Source organism: Myxocyprinus asiaticus, chromosome 7, assembly GCF_019703515.2.
Source record: "Myxocyprinus asiaticus isolate MX2 ecotype Aquarium Trade chromosome 7, UBuf_Myxa_2, whole genome shotgun sequence".
NCBI lineage: Eukaryota > Metazoa > Chordata > Actinopteri > Cypriniformes > Catostomidae > Myxocyprinus > Myxocyprinus asiaticus.
This window is the reverse complement of record NC_059350.1, coordinates 27,160,534-27,177,841: the sequence shown is the minus strand read 5'-3', so window position 1 is coordinate 27,177,841 and position 17,308 is coordinate 27,160,534. Positions and strand designations below refer to the sequence as shown.

Below are 17,308 nucleotides of genomic sequence, written 5' to 3'. Positions count from 1 at the left end.
TCACAGTCAGAAAACAGAATTTTCCACTTAAAATGATGAAGTAAGATGCAAACCCCAGCTGAGCTTGACGTTCCATGAGACATCCACATGCCCCACTGTGATCTCCAAAAATTAAAATCTTCTTTGACTGAATGTCATTCTTGTAAAAAATAAAGGTCAGAATTAAATTGTTTAAGGTACAAAAATATAGCTTTACGATTAGTAAGGTTTTTTAGCCCTCTAACATTAAGTGAGAGAGAGACTTCCCTCGCAGACTTCACTCCATGTCATGGATGTTATGTCACTGCTTACGTTGCGCAAGTGTCCACTACTGCAATGGGTTTAACTGAAACACCCTTAACCTTTGATCACTTGGAGCATGTTGAAGGCTGATGTCAATTTGTGGAATTATTTAGTGATTTTTGCACCTGAGAAAAAAATGTTTTCGGAGATTGATTTCAGAGGCTTATGTATAAATCTTGTTTAATTTTTTCTTCTTCATTTGAATGAATTGTTAGAAAGGATTCATCAAGATTTACACAAACGAAAATGTTAACATAACAATGAACACATAGGCTATAACTGTGTGCTAAACAGTTTAAAATAGCTACAAGTATTATGCTGTTAAATCTCAATATAACTTATTAACTGCTTAATTGACCTAACTTCACTTACGTCATACATTAGAGATGTGTGGGGGCGGGGTTTATGAAGCGCAATCTGCTGTCACATACAGTCGAGTTGCATTGTGGGATATGGAGCTGCCTGAAGCCTAGATTAGAGTAGACTCGCTCCCTCGGTCAAAATCGAGGGGTTGAGGGTCTGTCAACAGAAACTTCCCTCGCTCACTTAACGAAGTGGAACGGACTTCCAAAATGGCGGCGGGGATTTCCCAGAGGGGAAGTGCTTAGGGGAGTTAGCGAGTGGATGTTGAAAGTGAAGTGGAACACAACCCTATTTACAACTCCACTTTGAAGGGCACATATCATGTTAATAATCATTTTCGCAACGTAGGATTGGAGGGGAAGTATCATATAAATTCATGAGGAAGCGATACCTGATTGGACTTTCCAGTAATATATTTATGAGGACAGCGCTATCTGATAGGTCGGAGAAATTATAACCCAACTCTAACCAATCAGGTTGCGCTGTCCTCATAAATATTAATAAATGCGTTTCAGAAAGCCGCCCTCGGCACGCTTTTCAGTATGCGGCCATCTTGTACCCACTGCAAACAACCGAGAGAGAAACCTGTCACTGGACTGTCTGGTGATGTTCGTGAGTTGACAGCGATGAAACTTTACCCGTTGTAGACCAATAACGATGAACATTCGATGTGATGAAGCTGAAAAGAAACAGACCATGTCGGCACACGAAGGACGTTAGACTACAAACAAGTGGCAAAACTACACATGCCATCAATCCAAATCAGATGAAACTCTAAACAAATCTGATATGGTGCGTTAAGATCGTCATCGTATACGCTTTATCGCAATACTGTAGCCACCAGCTGGACTCTGTATAAATGTTTTGTGTCAAAACAGCCATATATCTAGTAAGATGAAAATGAGGCTGCTCATGGCATTACTTACAAATGCAAAATTGCTGAATTCTGGCTTTAAAATCAGGCATGGAATTCACATTGCATTTACAAAAACGTCATTGGTGTCCAGTCGCAATGTGTGCACACGGACGGAGAGGAAGTGGGTCAAACCAGTGGGCTATGACACCGGTATCAAGACGTACAATAGTCTTACCAAACAGAAAGAACCTTTGGTTTTGGCACAAGAACGAATTGCCACCTGGTAGGCACACAGTGGCCCTTATGTTATATGCAAATTTCTGTGTATTACAGTTTTATCTAATACATGTTCTCTTTGTAACTTCTAGGTATAGCTGTGGACCCACTGTTTATGATCATGCCCATCTCGGCCACGCGTGGTAAGTTTCTCTGCTTGCAAACCAGGTGCAGAACGTTAACAGAAGCATTTTTTTTAGGTTGTTTGGACATCATTCAGTAATCAGGGAGACTGCTTCAGCTTTTTTTTTTCATCCTTACATGTAGCACATATGTCAGATTTGACATTCTGCAAAGGATTTTATCCAGACTCTTTGGAATTAATGTCATCCATGTCATGGTCATCACTGACATTGATGATAAAATCATACAGAGAAGCCTTGAGGTAAGTGTCAACTGATAATATGCTCTGTACCACAAATTACTGATATATGACCAATAACAATGGCAGTATTATTATATACAAGCTTGAGCTATTGTGGATGAATGGTTTTTTGTAAATATTTAGATTTTTTATGTTTGAAAGATGTTTTGGTTTAATTTCTTTTTCAGGAAAATATCTCGCCCACCATTCTTGCAAGAATGCACGAGGAGGAGTTCAAGAGGGACATGCAGGCCCTGCGGGTAAATCAGTGTTTATTAAAAAAAAAAAAAAAAAAAAATATATATATATATATATATATATATATATATATATATATATATATATATATATATATATATATATAAATATCTAAGACCTAATTTAAACTGATGTTTGTCTAAAATATGAATGCATATTTTATTGGTTTTGTGTTAATTTGTTTTCCAGGTTCTTCCTCCAGCTGTATACATGAGGGTGACTGAAAACATATCTCACATCATAGCTTTCATAGAGCGCATTATAGGAAATGGACACGCCTATGTCACAAGTCAAGGTACTTCTCTCTATTTCATGTAAGATTTAAAGGTGCTATATGTAATATTTTTACTGTACTAAATCATAAAATGACCATAATACGTCATTAGAGAATTAGGAAACATGCTAAATTGAAATACTGGCTTCTCCGATAACAATGCTACAGCCAGTATATTCTACTCTGAAGTTTCCATTCCGGGCGAATTTCTGTTTATGCCTGTGTGAATCCGCCCACTGCCCACTCACCAATAGTATTTCTACACCGCCGGGTTGCCAGATTTGAACAAGTTTGCAGGCAAACAACACTGCGTGCTGCAGCCGTGGAAGCCAGCAAACGAACTGGATCAGAGATTACAGATTACACCCGATTTTAAAAAGTCTTCTTAAAAACTACCATGACCAGAGGCGTAGTAAAATGAGGATAAATATTGGAGATGCCTTTGGAAGATGGAGACAGCTTAAAGACCAGAAATCCTTTAAAACGGATGCTGAGTTGGCTAATTTGCATGTCAACATTCTGGCAACCTGCAGGAACTTAGAGTCTGGGGCAGGGCAGACAAATCTCCAATATTTTGAATTTGGACTGCAGTACCCATTTCAAACGCTTGTTGTCAATCTTACATATAGCACCTTTAAGGTTTAGTATTCCATGTGTTTTTTCTAATAGTGAAGAGAAGATTAAGAAGAAACGTAACATCCAATATGATGTGTTGTTTCAGGGAATGTCTACTTTGACACGTGTTCCATTGGTAGCCGCTACGGCAAGCTCGGGAACCTTGGAGGCATTGTTGGGGAGCTGGGTATGTGTGTGATGTCTTTTTAGATGTGTATATGTGCTTAGATTAGCTAGCTTGACACAATGAGGAAGCTACGTACATGTCATGTCACTGTACATTTGCCTCTCTATGTTATTCGGCTAGCTTTCTTAAAGACACCATGAAATCAAAATTCGTGTTTTGTGACTTTTAGTCAATTCCTATTAGCTCTGATGTCATCTACATGCTGGTGTACTCCTAAAAGTTATAAACCTTTAGTAGATGTAAGCATTAACAAACAGCCTTTTCTGGGAAAAATGACAAAATATTAGTCTCATGCTGCACTTCACTTTTTTTTATTTTATTTTATTATTTTTTTTTGTCCAATCAAATGCTCTCCAGAATGAGAAATGCCAGTCTCCCTAACACCACTTAAACTAGGGACAAGCCCCTCGATATGTCTCACCTAGGACTGGACGATAGGATGTTAATCTGATTAGGCATGTGACGGGATCAAATTTCCACATCACGATAGTTGCTGAAGCTTTTATCACGGTTTACGGTATTAACATGGAATTACATTAAAAAAAAACTGGTAGAAAGATTAACAAACTTTGTTCTATTAATAAACACGTTAAATGACTTTTTTCAATACTAAACTGACCTTTTAAATTAACAGATAACAAAGAACTTTGAAAAGAGCCCTGAACATTTAAAAAACTAACTGAACAACTAATTGGCTACAACAATAGTATGCATGCTTTTTTTTCTGGATGGCAAGCCAGTTGCTAATATATAGCTAGCTAGGCACCAGATACAAATGTAATAAGCGCAAGTTCACTTACACTTTATGGCAACGTAGGATTGCGTTGCGCTCCATCTTGAGCTTAAGATTGAAATCATCATTGCGCCACATTGAATTTTTAATTACAGGACTTAGTATTAGCTGATTACATCTGTATTATAGTTGTTACTACAAGACGCAAACGTTACTGAGTAGCTAGCAGAGCTTTAGTGAACTACCTCAGCCGATTGAAAGCAAGCTACACGTTATCTGCAAATTGCAACAACAGTTAGCTTGTCTTTTAGAGTTTTGTCTCTCAGTTTGCAAAAACAGTTTGGAAAAACTAGCTGTCACTGTCAATTTACCTTAATCTTGCTGAATTGCATTGTCGGGATGATTGTCCCGCAGATAAGCGAACATGTTGGAGGTGTGCCTGTGTTTCGCTGCCACTTTTCTGTCACGTTTTTACACAAAGGCAAACCATCTTCAACCAACAATCCCTCTGCATTTTTATGGAACCCAAAATACTTCCACACTTCTGACTTAACCCTTTTAGATGGTGGATAAAGGGTCGGCTGCATTCCTCCTCCTGCCAGTCCACGTTGATTTTGTTTACATTAGAGTGCGCATGTGCCATTTGTGCCGCATACCTGCAGTGTTGTGAATCTTGATTCATTGATGGAAAAAAACCTAATGTGCGATCAGAAAAATCGAAACAATTTGGTAAAAGTTCTGTAGCATCGTTTACGGTATTTAAATGCCCATGATAACAATATCGTGCATGTTAATTACCGTGATATACCCTATTACCGAATACGTCACACGCCTAAATCGGATATCGACTAGATCTGATAAATATTCCAATGCTGATTGCGACAGTCATTGACAGACGATGATCAACAGAGTATCAGGAAATGATTAACTATGGAGCTGGGAAGTTGACCAGGGCCTGAAACGGAGATGTTCAGGTTTTAGTCCAAAAACCCTGAAGAGAATATGCCAGGGGACCCCTTGTGATTTTCCTATGGGTTTTTTAATGGGTTTTTTCAACTTTGAGTAAAATTAAGTCTGTGGTAAACATTACTTGACGATACATCAAGTAACACTTTGCTCTACAACATAAATTACACAGTCATATCTCAAATGTGAATTTTGAAGCAGAGACTTTTTCAAATCTTTCGACCAGACGGTTATTTCATTTTAAAGCCGCACATAACTAGCAAAGTTTAAAAATCTTGTTTTAGCACAGCTAAACAGGTACATTGTTCACCCTAGAACTCCTTGAATTCACCACACTCGCTTGTGTATGGCATTATAATGGATGCTACACCCTTGAAGATTTTTTCTAGGTAAGATTTTTTTTTTGTAGCACAACCTCTGCCTGTAACATATACATGACATATGGGTGCATTCCATTCAGAAGTAATCATCCCTTTGCCCTGTTCCGCTCAAAGACTTTACCTTAAAGTGAGACAGTTTCAGAGGGCTGAAAGGTATAATAAAATGGTCATTTTGAACCATTTATAACGATGCTACACCATGGCCTTAATTATTGTTTTCTCTTCAAAGTGTCATGTGAAGACGTAATTTATGCCATTTGAGAGATGTGCTCTTTGATCCCGTTTACACCTGGTATAAAGATGAGTTTTGGCTGATCTGATGACAAGTGGTCAGCTCAGAGTATAGATTTGAACGGGGTCTGAAACCTCATATAGAGGTAGTCAAAAATGCATGTGACCACATCGCTTTTGAGTTTTAAATGCTAAACCATCCTGATGTGTCCCGGACAGCAGCGAAGTACCACCTCTCACCTGTTAATCAACCGCTGCGCTAAAACAGGGTTTTAAACTTTGCTGGTTGCATGCGGCTTTAAAAGGAAATTAGTAATTACCATCCCATCTGAAAATTTTAAAAAGCAAATACATTTACAAGCACGAGAACTTCTTCAGTGTGTCTGATATCAACATGCAGAGACATAGATGACAAGCACACTTATCTGAAGCTCAGTTATTACAGTATTCCACTAAAATAACTGAGAATTCTGCTCGAAATGTTGCATTTGTGCTTAGATTAAATTTCAACTGCATCTGGGAGAAACTGCCATTGTTTTTCTGCACTTTTTTTGCCTTTTCTGCCTTTTATGGTTTATCATGCCGTAACATACTGCCATAGTGATTAATGTATGTCCCCTCGAAATCTGAAGTGTTTAAAGTAGACACATTTACCAGGTCTTCATATGCTTGACCATATGTGATCAGATCACCTGAGATGCATCTTAATACCAGGTGTAAACAGGGTCACAAAGCCTGGATCTCAACATAGAGTCAGTCTGGGATTACATGAAGAGACAGAAGCAATTGAGACAGCCTAAATACATAGAACTGTGGCAAGTTGTACAAGATGCCTGGAACAACCTATCTGTCGGTAACCTTGAAAATCTGTGCCCATGTGCTGTTTTGAAGTAAATACAAATTATTTAATTATATGAAGTAATCCACAATTTGATTTCTTTTATTTTAGTGGTGCAGGATAAAAGTGATCCTAGGGACTTTGCTCTATGGAAAGCATCCAAATCACATGAACCACACTGGGAATCACCTTGGGGAAATGGAAGACCTGGGTGGCACATTGAATGTTCTACAATTGCTAGGTATATGCTCTCCGTGTTCTGTACTACTTCTTAAACCATACTTGACGTCGAAGATTGTTTTGGTTTTAGGGCTGAAAAATTAGTCAATGTTATCGACATAAAAAATTGTCGACAGAAATTTACGTTGTCAAATAGTCATTTGATCTCATTGAATGTAACGAGATCATATGAAACTCTAATGAGAGCAGCACTGCAGCTCGCACCTGATAGAGGAGAGGAAGAAAACAGCCAAGACGCACTCCGAACTTTCCAGATAGCCTAAAAGGTGATGTAGATTGCAAAGTATGAGGGAATTATAATGCAAAAATACAAAATAAGTAAATACAGAAGCGGTGTCATCGTGAAATGGCGAGGAGCCAGATCTGGCAATCCACTTAAGCAAAACTTGCATGTCAGAGCATCTAAAAAGGAAATGACTCAGCACTCTATGTTTAATGCATCCTTTACTAAGTTAAAATAATAAGGAAGCGGTTCATTAAATAAACTCTGAAACTGACATTTCTCTATGCGGTCAGCGTCTCTTCCAAGAGTCGCGTGAATTGACCCAATCTAAGGAGAAGAGATCGAAACTGCACCCTGCTGATGCACACTCGCGGGGACGCATGTCCCTCAGGCGCGTTTGCTCCGTCTAGATTATAACATGGTGGCATTGATTCGTAATACACACCGTGACACGTACATTATATCTTATCGTGAAGAAAAATTGGGGATATGCAGCTCGTGTTTTTTTTTTTTTTTTTTTGTGAGTTGAAGATGGTTCGAAGTGAACAAAAAGGTGAGGGAGTGAAGTCTTAGCCCAATATACACAGCAACAAAATAAGTTTTTATTAGTCTTTTTTTGACTTGTTTTCCAAAATATCTAAAACTCTGTTAAAACAATGTACATATACTTTAGGAGCTATACTGCAGAAGAAAAAATTGTAACCGCAGAATGTTGAATACAATGATTCATATTTTAAAATATCTAAAAATCCTTCAAACAAGATACATTTACCTGAGACGCAACATAGATATTTAGACTTGCTTTCAGAGAATACATCTTGAATATGAGTATATTTTTTCTTTACTGCTCTGGCAGAAGTATGAACAAGTGAAAAAATACACTTGTATACAAAATACACTTATATTCAAGATTCATTCTCTGAAGCAAGTTTAAATATCTTATGTTCCTTCTCAAGTTACTGTATCTTGTTTTAAAGATTTTTAGATAATTTTAAATGGGAAAACAAGACAAAAACTCTTGATAACAACATGATTTTGTTTGCAGTAATTTTTATTATTTATTTTTTTTTTTTTTTACTGAATTAAACTTAATAAAAATCCTTTTTTTTTTTTTCTCATAATTCAGTGAATGTCATTTAGAGGTATTTTTAAAAGAATTTCCTCTATTGTTAGTAAGCATGTTTAATACAACCTTTTAAATCGAGGCACAAGCTGAATAGTTGATTAAGAGCAAATAATTAATCGTTGCAATAATCGACTAATCTAATGATAATTAGAATGATTATTCAAATCTAATAAATTTTTAGTTGCAGTACTATTTACTTTGCTTTGACATGTTTGATTCTGAATGGACTTTTACATCAAATGGCACATTTGTTCTGTGTAAACATCTAATATTCTAGTGATATTTAATATTAAGATTCAGAAAATGGAAACTAGTTTTGAATCGAAGGGTAGTTCATTGTTTTTTACAGAGTTTACAGATCCCAAATCAAATATTTTAAAAAATATAAAATTAATCTTATTTTGAACAATACAACGGCATGTGTAGGTATACAAAAACCAATGACAACCTATTTTTTTTTTTTTTGTGTGTGTAATCATTTTCTGGGAGTTTTGTAGCGGTATTGTCATTTTAACAAGGAAGCAGCAACGTACACACCTTCAGTTTGGCAGTTCTTGTGTCCTCTATTATATGTGAATGTATTATACAGTCTTACCCCATCACAGAATATATGGGGCAAAATTAATCAGAATCAGAATTGGCTTTATTGCCAAGTATGCTTACACATACAAGGAATTTGTCTTGGTGACAGAAGCTTCCAGTGCACAAACAATACAGCAACAAGACTGTAATAAAAATAAAAATTGAATAGAAAATATAAGTATATATAGAAATACACAATAAGACAATATATAAACTCAGCAAAAAAAGAAACGTCCCTTTTTAGGATATTGTATTTTAAAGATAATTTTGTAAAAATCCAAATAACTTTACAGATCTTTATTGTAAAGTGTTTAAACAATGTTTTCCATGCTTGTTTAATGAACCATAAACAATTAATGAACATGCACCTGTAGAACGGCCGTTAAGACACTAACAGCTTACAGACGGTAGGCAATTAAGGTCACAGTTATAAAGACTTAGGACACTAAAGAGACCTTTCTACTGACTCTGAAAAACACCAAAAGAAAGATGCCCAAGGTCCCTGCTCATCTGCGTGAAGGTGCCTTAGGCATGCTACATGGAGGCATGAGGACTGCAGATGTGGCCAGGGCAATAAATTGCAATGTCCGTACTGTGAGACACCTAAGACAGCGCTACAGGGAGACAGGAAGGACAGCTGATCGTCCTCGCAGTGGCAGACCACGTGTAACAACACCTGCACAGGATCGATACATCTGAATTTCACACCTTCGGGACAGGTACAGGATGGCAACAACAACTGCCCAAGTTATACAAGGAATGCACAATCCCTCCATCAGTGCTCAGACTGTCCGCAATAGGCTGAGAGAGGCTGGACTGAGGGCTTGTAGGCCTGCTGTAAGGCAGGTCCTTACCAGACATCACCGGCAACAACGTCGCCTGTGGGCACAAACCCATCTTCGCTGGACCAGACAGGTCTGCCAAAAACTGCTCTTCACTGACGAGTCGCATTTTGTCTCACCAGGGGTGATGGTCAGACTTGTTTATCATCGAAGGAATGAGCGTTACACCGAGGCATGTAGTCTGGAGCGGGATCGATTTGGAGGTGGAGGGTCCGTCATGGTCTGGGGCGGTGTGTCACAGCATCATCAGACTGAGCTTGTCATTGCAGGCAACCTCAATGCTGTGTGTTACAGGGAAGACATCCTCCTCCCTCATGTGGTATCCTTCCTGCAGGCTCATCCTGACATGACCCTCCAGCATGACAATGCCACCAGCCATACTGCTGGTCTGCCATGGCCAGCGAAGAGCGCGGATCTCAATCCCATTGAGCACGTCTGGGACCTGTTGGATCGGAGGGTGAGGGCTAGGGCCATTCCCCACAGAAATGTCTGGGAACTTGCAAGTGCCTTGGTGGAAGAGTGGGGTAACATCTCACAGCAAGAACTGGCAAATCTGGTTCAGGGACACATTATTCCATTTCTGAGAGTCATATGTCTGTGAAACTTGTTCAGACAAATATTTACACATGCTAAGTTTGCTGAAAATAAAAGCAGTTGAAAGTGAGAGGATGTTTCTTTTTTTGCTGAGTTTTTTATATATATATATATATATATATATATACACAGTTGCAATGGAAATTATTCAACTCCCCCAAGACAGTAAGGATTTACAAAGGTAAGCTTTTCTGATGACCCAGAATTTTTAAACTTGACATCTATATCAGTTGAGTGACACATTCAAAGTCATAGTCTGAATATATAACCTAATAATTGTAAATAGCAGGATTTTTTTTTTTTTTTAAATACAGCCATGTCATAATTATTCAACCCCTATTGCATGTAGCCTAAATATGTAAGGCTACTGTTGGGCCTCATGTATTCAGATAGAAGACAAAGGCAGGCCTAACAGTCAAAAACATTCCTCAAGCCCCCTCCTTCTAAGTCGTAAATTTTACTGACAAAAATCGCGCCAAAATCAAACAAAGGGAGTCCAAAACAGACTACAGATCCATGAAGCCTTGCCCACTAAATTGAGCACTCAACTCCTATTGGATGAGGCACACAACAGAACGTCCCTCAAACATGACATCATCAGGACTTCAAATAATTCTGAAATGCTTCCAAAGTGGCTTCCAGCGACTTAGTTCACCGAATACGGACGTAGTTTTTGCTGCTCTCCGGTGCAACCTCGTGGCTTAAGGAAGTAATGTCCGACTTGAAACTGTAGCCATACAATCTCCATCTCGCTGGACGAGTTGAGATTACTCTGTGTTCAACCGAACACTCTAACAGATCCGAAGGAGACCGCTGAGCAATTCGCATCTTCATCCGTTGGCCTACAGAAGTGAAGAGATTAAAGATTTCTCTACCATCTTCAATCAAGTCGACATTTCTGAGTTCTCCGCCAGCCCGCCGAGAATCAACAGCCGTACCGCCCGCCGACAGCGCGAGGAAACGCCCCCCCCGTCATCACCCGAGCCTCAAGGAACCTGGTCAAAGTTAAAGGACGGAGGAAAACACATTCTACCTGTGTCCTCATGCGATTCAAGTAAGAGGTTTACGTCTGGGCAGAGATAGAATATTATAGTGTGCTATTCTTGTGTTTCAAGGTTTTTGCTTGTACAGTTTACGGACCGCCATGTCCGCTCATTATTAATACTCAGGGTATTAATTATCACGAATTTGTTTTGCTGTATTGTGGTCCAACCAAATTGGACTGTTGTGCATTTTCGCCATCGTGGGTGAGACAGCAACTGAGTTCATCCATTAAAGAGTCAAATAACAAGGGACTTTTACAAGCCCCGCTCGTAAAACCGCGTCTCTGAGTGATGAACACGGCTGCTTTATCTCCAGCTATCGCGAAATCAGCTTTCGGGCTGTCACTTAATCATCTCTCTCTCTCTCTCTCACTAACCACACTGACACACACACACACACACACACTGTCACACACACACCTTATGTGTTATAGGATTATTTTTATTTCCATATCTAATCATGTCACTGTTTAGTTTGTAGTTGTAAGTCGGAAGTTTATTGACTGCATTGTATTAATTATTAATTGATATTACTGCATAAATAAACTTTTGTTTATATTACAAAGAGAAGTGTTTTGGTTTGTTTTGCATACGCCTGTGTCGTGCTGACGGGATGTCAGTGCTCAGATTCAAACCTTCATTCATTGTTTTTTTCCCGAAAATCGATATTCTTCGGATGTCGATTTTCCTAAGAAAACAATCTAATATTGAGACTGTTTTAATATTCGGTTATTAGTCCCTGATTTCAGGGTGGTGCCCCGTCAATGTTAATCCTTATTAATATTCTATTGATTTTTGATAATTGATAATTATCTTTGATTGAATTTGAATGATCAACAAGCTAGTGTTAATTTTAATTAATGTTTCATCGACGTTAACAATTAACGACTATCTTTGATAACTGTTGATTTAAAGGATTTAAAAAAGCTAACATTGATTCTCATCAATGTTCTGTTGATTTTAATAATTAATAATTATCTTTGATAATTATTAATTATTGCTAATAACCAAACTTGCTCCTAAACGTAGCACACTACATTTACTGGAACCCCATATGAGGTTTTAATGAGTTAGATCCAATTAATTAATTTAAATATTGATTAATAACTACAGAAATAATTATTAATTATTTCTGATAGTAACACTGATCTCAACAACCAGTAAAGCCCTACACTACACAAGTAATTGTTTTAAAACAAAATTAAGTCATCAATGTGCAATGGCACTTATTTAAGTTTTAAAATGTAAGTTTAGCATTGTAAGCAAAAATTTATTTCTATGCAAAAAATGCTATTAAAAATAAGCTGTCTCAAAAGCTAATAGAGGAGATTATTTCATTACACAAGAAAGGTCATGGATAAAAGTACATTTCCAAGGCACTTCAATTTCCAATAGACAAAGTTGGCAGCACCATTAATACATTTTTTAAATGTAGTACAACAGCAACCTTCTTGGGGTGTGGAAGAAAGCAAAACTTCACCAAGGGAAATGTTGACTTGAATATTCAAGAGGTAATAGGAAAGAAGTAGGAAAGACCTGTTGAGTCCTGGAAGAAGGTTTTATAGACTTATGACACTAAACTGAAAATGGGTTTTAGACCCATGGGTCAGCAGACCTATGGGACTGGAGTAAGATGACAAGGTGATGACAAGAATGACACTATCCCCATAGTCAAGCATGGAGGTGGGTCAGTCCTGTTATGGGGGTGTTTTGCAGCTGTAGGAAACAGCTATCCTGACTATGTGACTGACACCATGGATTCTTTCAGGTATCAGGCCATTTTGGCATGAAAAATGTGATGCCTTCAGTGTGTAAATTGAAGCTCGGTGATCACTGGACTTTCCAGCAAGACAATAACACAAAGGATACATCCAAGTTGTCCAAAATCTGGTTCATGGATAGGTCGTGGAATGTCCTTAAATGGCCCTTTCAGTCCATCATTAAAATCCCATTGCAAACCTTTGTTGGGATTTCAAGGAAGCAGTGGCAGCACAGAAACCAAAGAATGTCAATGAGCTGGAAGCTTTTGCTCATGAGAAATGTGTAAAAATTCTAACAGAGAGGTGTCCGAAGCCTGAGAACACTTAATTTGCTGTTATTAAGGATAAAGGATGCTCCACAAATGATTGACTTTGGGGGTTGAATATTTTTGACATGACATTTTGTGGAGAGAATTAGTTATTTTTTATTTTAAAATTTGGGTAAACTGAACTCTTCGTTCTCAAATTCACTCAAATGTGTATTAAAAACTTACTTTGTTTACTGAGGTTTTACTTTAGGTTTATTGCTGGTCAAAGGGGGTTGAATAATTTTGATTGCAACTGTATATATACAAATCTGTTATATACAGATGCAAGGGAATGTATGGCAGAAGAGGTATGGTATGTTGGACAAATATAAATAGACTAAGCTATGTACTGCACATAATTATTGTTCAATGGGGCCGTTTTAACAGTTTGAGATGGATAGCCTGAGGGAAAAAAAACTGTTCCTGTGCCTTACAGTTCTGGTGCTCGGTGCTCTGTAGCGCCATCGAGAAGGCAACAGTTCAAAAAGGTAGTGGGCTGGGTGAGTGTGGTCCAGAGTGATTTTTCCAGCCATTTTGCTCACAGAGCGATATGCATCCTTTATTGTTGTGTAGCAATGATCCAGTATATTTCTGTCTCTGGGAGGGCATGTAATGTACTGTCTGTAGTTTATGTGCTGACAAAATTTAGATTAATTTAGATTATTTATTAAAATCTCCCAGAATAATAATAAGTGAGTCCGGGTGTTGTTGCTCCATGTCTGTGACGTGATCAGCCAGCTATTGCAGCACTGCATTCACGCACACGTGTGGAGGAATATAAACACTCACCAGAATAAACGAGGAATACTCCGTGGCAAGTAGAAAGGCTTACAGTTGATAAAGAGCGCTTCCAGATTTGGACAGCACATCTTCTTTAATGTTGTTACATCTGTTCACCAACTTTCACTGATGTAAAAGTATGTTCCACCGCCTCTCGTTTTCCCCGTTAACTCCAATGCGATCTGCTCTGAACAGCTGAAAGCCTGGCAGATGTAACACGCTGTCCAGAATGGCTTCACTCAGCCAGGTTTCTGTGAAGCACAAGGTAGCAGAGTTGGAAAAGTCCTTGTTTGTACAGGTGAGGAGATGTAGTTTGTCCGTTTTGTTAGGGAGAGAGCAGAGATTCACTAGATGAATACTCTGCAGCGCTGTTCGAAAGCCGCACTGACGGAGCTTGACCAGTGCGCCGGCTCGCTTCCCTCACTGCGCCTCTGACTAAAATGTCCAGCAAAGCATCCGAATAGTCCAAAACCGGGAAAAGATTGTCTGGTGTGTGCTGCCGAATGTTCAGCAGTTTGTCACTGGTAAAACTGATTGGAAATGTGCTGTATATTGATACAGTACATTTCAGTATTGTTAATATTAATATTGTGTTCATTTTGTAAGAAATAGTAACACTCATATGCTCATTGAGGAATACACTGTTTGCTCTTGTAATCTGTAGCTCAGTATTCGGGAGTCAGTTGGACATCCACTCAGGAGGGATTGACCTTGCCTTCCCACATCATGAGAATGAAATTGCCCAGTCTGAGGCGTATCATCAGTGTGAACAGTGGGGAAACTACTTCCTGCACTCAGGTAAAGCCTTAGTGTTCTGGTTTAGAAATGTTTACAATATACAGTACATTACATAAAAAATTCTTAATGTAGGATCAGTGGAGATTTAGCTTTAATACTATCTTGGAAGAAAAGTTTGACTTTGTTTTCAAGGGCACCTTCGTTTGAAAGGAAGTGTAGAGAAGATGTCAAAATCCTTGAAGAATTATATATCTATAAAGGTAACAAATTGAAAGATATAATACATTTTTTTTTAATGTTTTAGTTTTTTTTTAACGTCACATTTTAACTATAACCATCCAACTTTTTCCATAACCTTGTGTAGGATTTTCTGGTGTCCTACAATGCCAATGAGTTTCGTCTTTTTTGCCTTCTGACCAAGTACAGATCAGGTATGCATGTTACAAGCTGAAAGGGACTCCCAGCTACTACTTTTCTTATCTGGTTGTGCAGCACTATACCAATATCAGCATAACCCTGTTTAAATTGAGTTTAAAAAGAGAAGAAAAGTTATGAAGTCATCTGCTATTCTTTGCCCCCCAGCAATCGAATACAGTGATGCTAGCATGAATGAAGCCCGATCCACCCTATCCACCATCTCTGCCTTTAGCCACAATGCACAAGCCTACATGCAGGGCCACTTACTGTGCCAGCCTGTAGAGGAGGGAATTCTCTGGAAGAGGTAAAGACAAATCACCCTCAGGCACTGATATAGTATATCTTAGCTTGCAAAGTGACTCGAATAAGAGAGTTGAAGACAACAATGCTTGTGTCTTTGGTCAAGATTGTCTGCTACACAGGCCAGTGTTCAGACTGCTCTTGCTGATGATTTTGACACCCCAAAAGCTGTGGATGCCATCATGAGCCTCATTCACCATGGCAACTGTCAGCTTCAGCCTGCTACTAAGGTAACATTATAGGGTAGGTCACTGAGGCCTTACATTCTTTATATCTTACAAAATATTGTATTTAAACCTCAATGACTTTTAATCAAACAACAGTATTTTCATATGTGTTTTAGTGAAATGTTTGATTGTTGACCAGGCTAGTTTTGCTTGAGCATCTCTGTTAGAACAGCCCCATAAAACTGTCTTTACGTGTTTGAAGGCTGATGGGCCTAGGAGTCCTGCTGTATTTGGAGCCATGCTGTCCTATGTCAGGGAAATCATGGATGTCTTTGGAGTTGATCTGCTGGACAGGAAGGTGAGATCTAGATTAAAGCTGATGTGTGTTATTTTTATGATGTTAAGATACTTTCTCCTAGTTTGTGTGTATGCTTGCTAAAACCTAGCGGTGTAGGAGCAGCATAATACAAAAAAAGTGATCAGTTACTAGTGGTGCACCGATTGGGAAATTTGAGGCCGATACCGATCTTGGAATAATTTTTTTTTTAACGCTAAGATCGGCCGTTACCGATTTGTTGTTTTTTTTTTTTTTTTTTTTTTTTTTCCTTAAAGTGCCATTTGCCACACTTTTGCAAGTTATATGCTGCAGTTATGTTTATGCCCCACACAGTAAAATTACGTTAACACTTTACAAAAAGGCTCCATTTGTTAACATTATTTAACAACACTACTGTAGTTGACATGAACTAATGAACTTAATATTAGTTACAACATATACCAATACATTTTTAAAATCAAAAGTTGTATTAGTTAATGCACATGCACTATGAACTAACAATGAACAATTGTATTTTTATTAACTAACATTATGATTAATAAATGCTGTAAAAATATATTGTTCATTGTTTGGTCATGGTACCTAATGCATTAATGTTAAAGAAATGAAACCTTTTCATAAAGTATTAACAAAATTACATTAAAATTATATTAATTGTGAATTGCTAACATTTATTTGTATTGAAAACAATTATGAATAGTTCTGTTGTCAATATCAAAAGGCCATTGTGACATGCTGGCAACCAAAAACCATGAGAGCATCACCCACAGCAGAGATACTTTCAAAAATAAGAAAAATATATCCATTACAAGCTCTAAAACTGCTCCAGTGAGAAATCATTAATATCTATGATTTGTTGACTGTCTTTGGCGTCTTGTTGTAACACATCACTAATTATTAAGCAAACGTGTGAAGGCGTGGTGGCGTTATTGAAGGTTTTACAGTTACATCTGTTTTTAGTGGTTAAATTGGGATCCTCACAGAATAGCATTGAGATGAGTGACTGATGAGATATGAGAGCACCTGGAGAGCGCACCTATTTGATTGACACCGAGAGCGCTCGTGTTGAAGAGAGTAAAGCTAAAAGCGCTAATGAAGGCTTAAACAGTCTCTATCGCTCTACACAATGTCTGATTGTCACGACTCGCACAACATCATGTGTATTCAGATTTGTAATTGCATGTTTATTTGTTGTTTAATTCGTTTTTATACCCGTTTGTAGCCTCTT

At 38.1% G+C, this 17,308-nt stretch overlaps 1 protein-coding gene across 2 annotated transcripts in view; it reads left to right on the top strand.

The window, feature by feature from the left end:
* The first annotated feature begins 1,166 nt into the window (after nucleotides 1-1,166).
* Nucleotides 1,167-17,308, top strand: part of cars2 (cysteinyl-tRNA synthetase 2, mitochondrial) — a 40,499-nt gene continuing 24,357 nt past the window's right edge. The window contains exons 1-13 of one of the 2 annotated variants that reach the window (XM_051702502.1): nucleotides 1,167-1,437; nucleotides 1,870-1,920; nucleotides 2,045-2,162; nucleotides 2,330-2,401; nucleotides 2,589-2,694; nucleotides 3,395-3,475; nucleotides 6,735-6,864; nucleotides 14,786-14,919; nucleotides 15,052-15,119; nucleotides 15,224-15,290; nucleotides 15,442-15,580; nucleotides 15,683-15,806; nucleotides 16,006-16,101. In XM_051702502.1, the coding sequence (XP_051558462.1) occupies nucleotides 2,115-2,162; nucleotides 2,330-2,401; nucleotides 2,589-2,694; nucleotides 3,395-3,475; nucleotides 6,735-6,864; nucleotides 14,786-14,919; nucleotides 15,052-15,119; nucleotides 15,224-15,290; nucleotides 15,442-15,580; nucleotides 15,683-15,806; nucleotides 16,006-16,101 (1,065 nt within the window). In that variant the 5' untranslated portion in view covers nucleotides 1,167-1,437; nucleotides 1,870-1,920; nucleotides 2,045-2,114. Of the gene's footprint in view, nucleotides 1,785-1,869; nucleotides 1,921-2,044; nucleotides 2,163-2,329; nucleotides 2,402-2,588; nucleotides 2,695-3,394; nucleotides 3,476-6,734; nucleotides 6,865-14,785; nucleotides 14,920-15,051; nucleotides 15,120-15,223; nucleotides 15,291-15,441; nucleotides 15,581-15,682; nucleotides 15,807-16,005; nucleotides 16,102-17,308 lie in introns of both variants that reach the window. The other variant, XM_051702501.1, reaches the window with a different exon arrangement.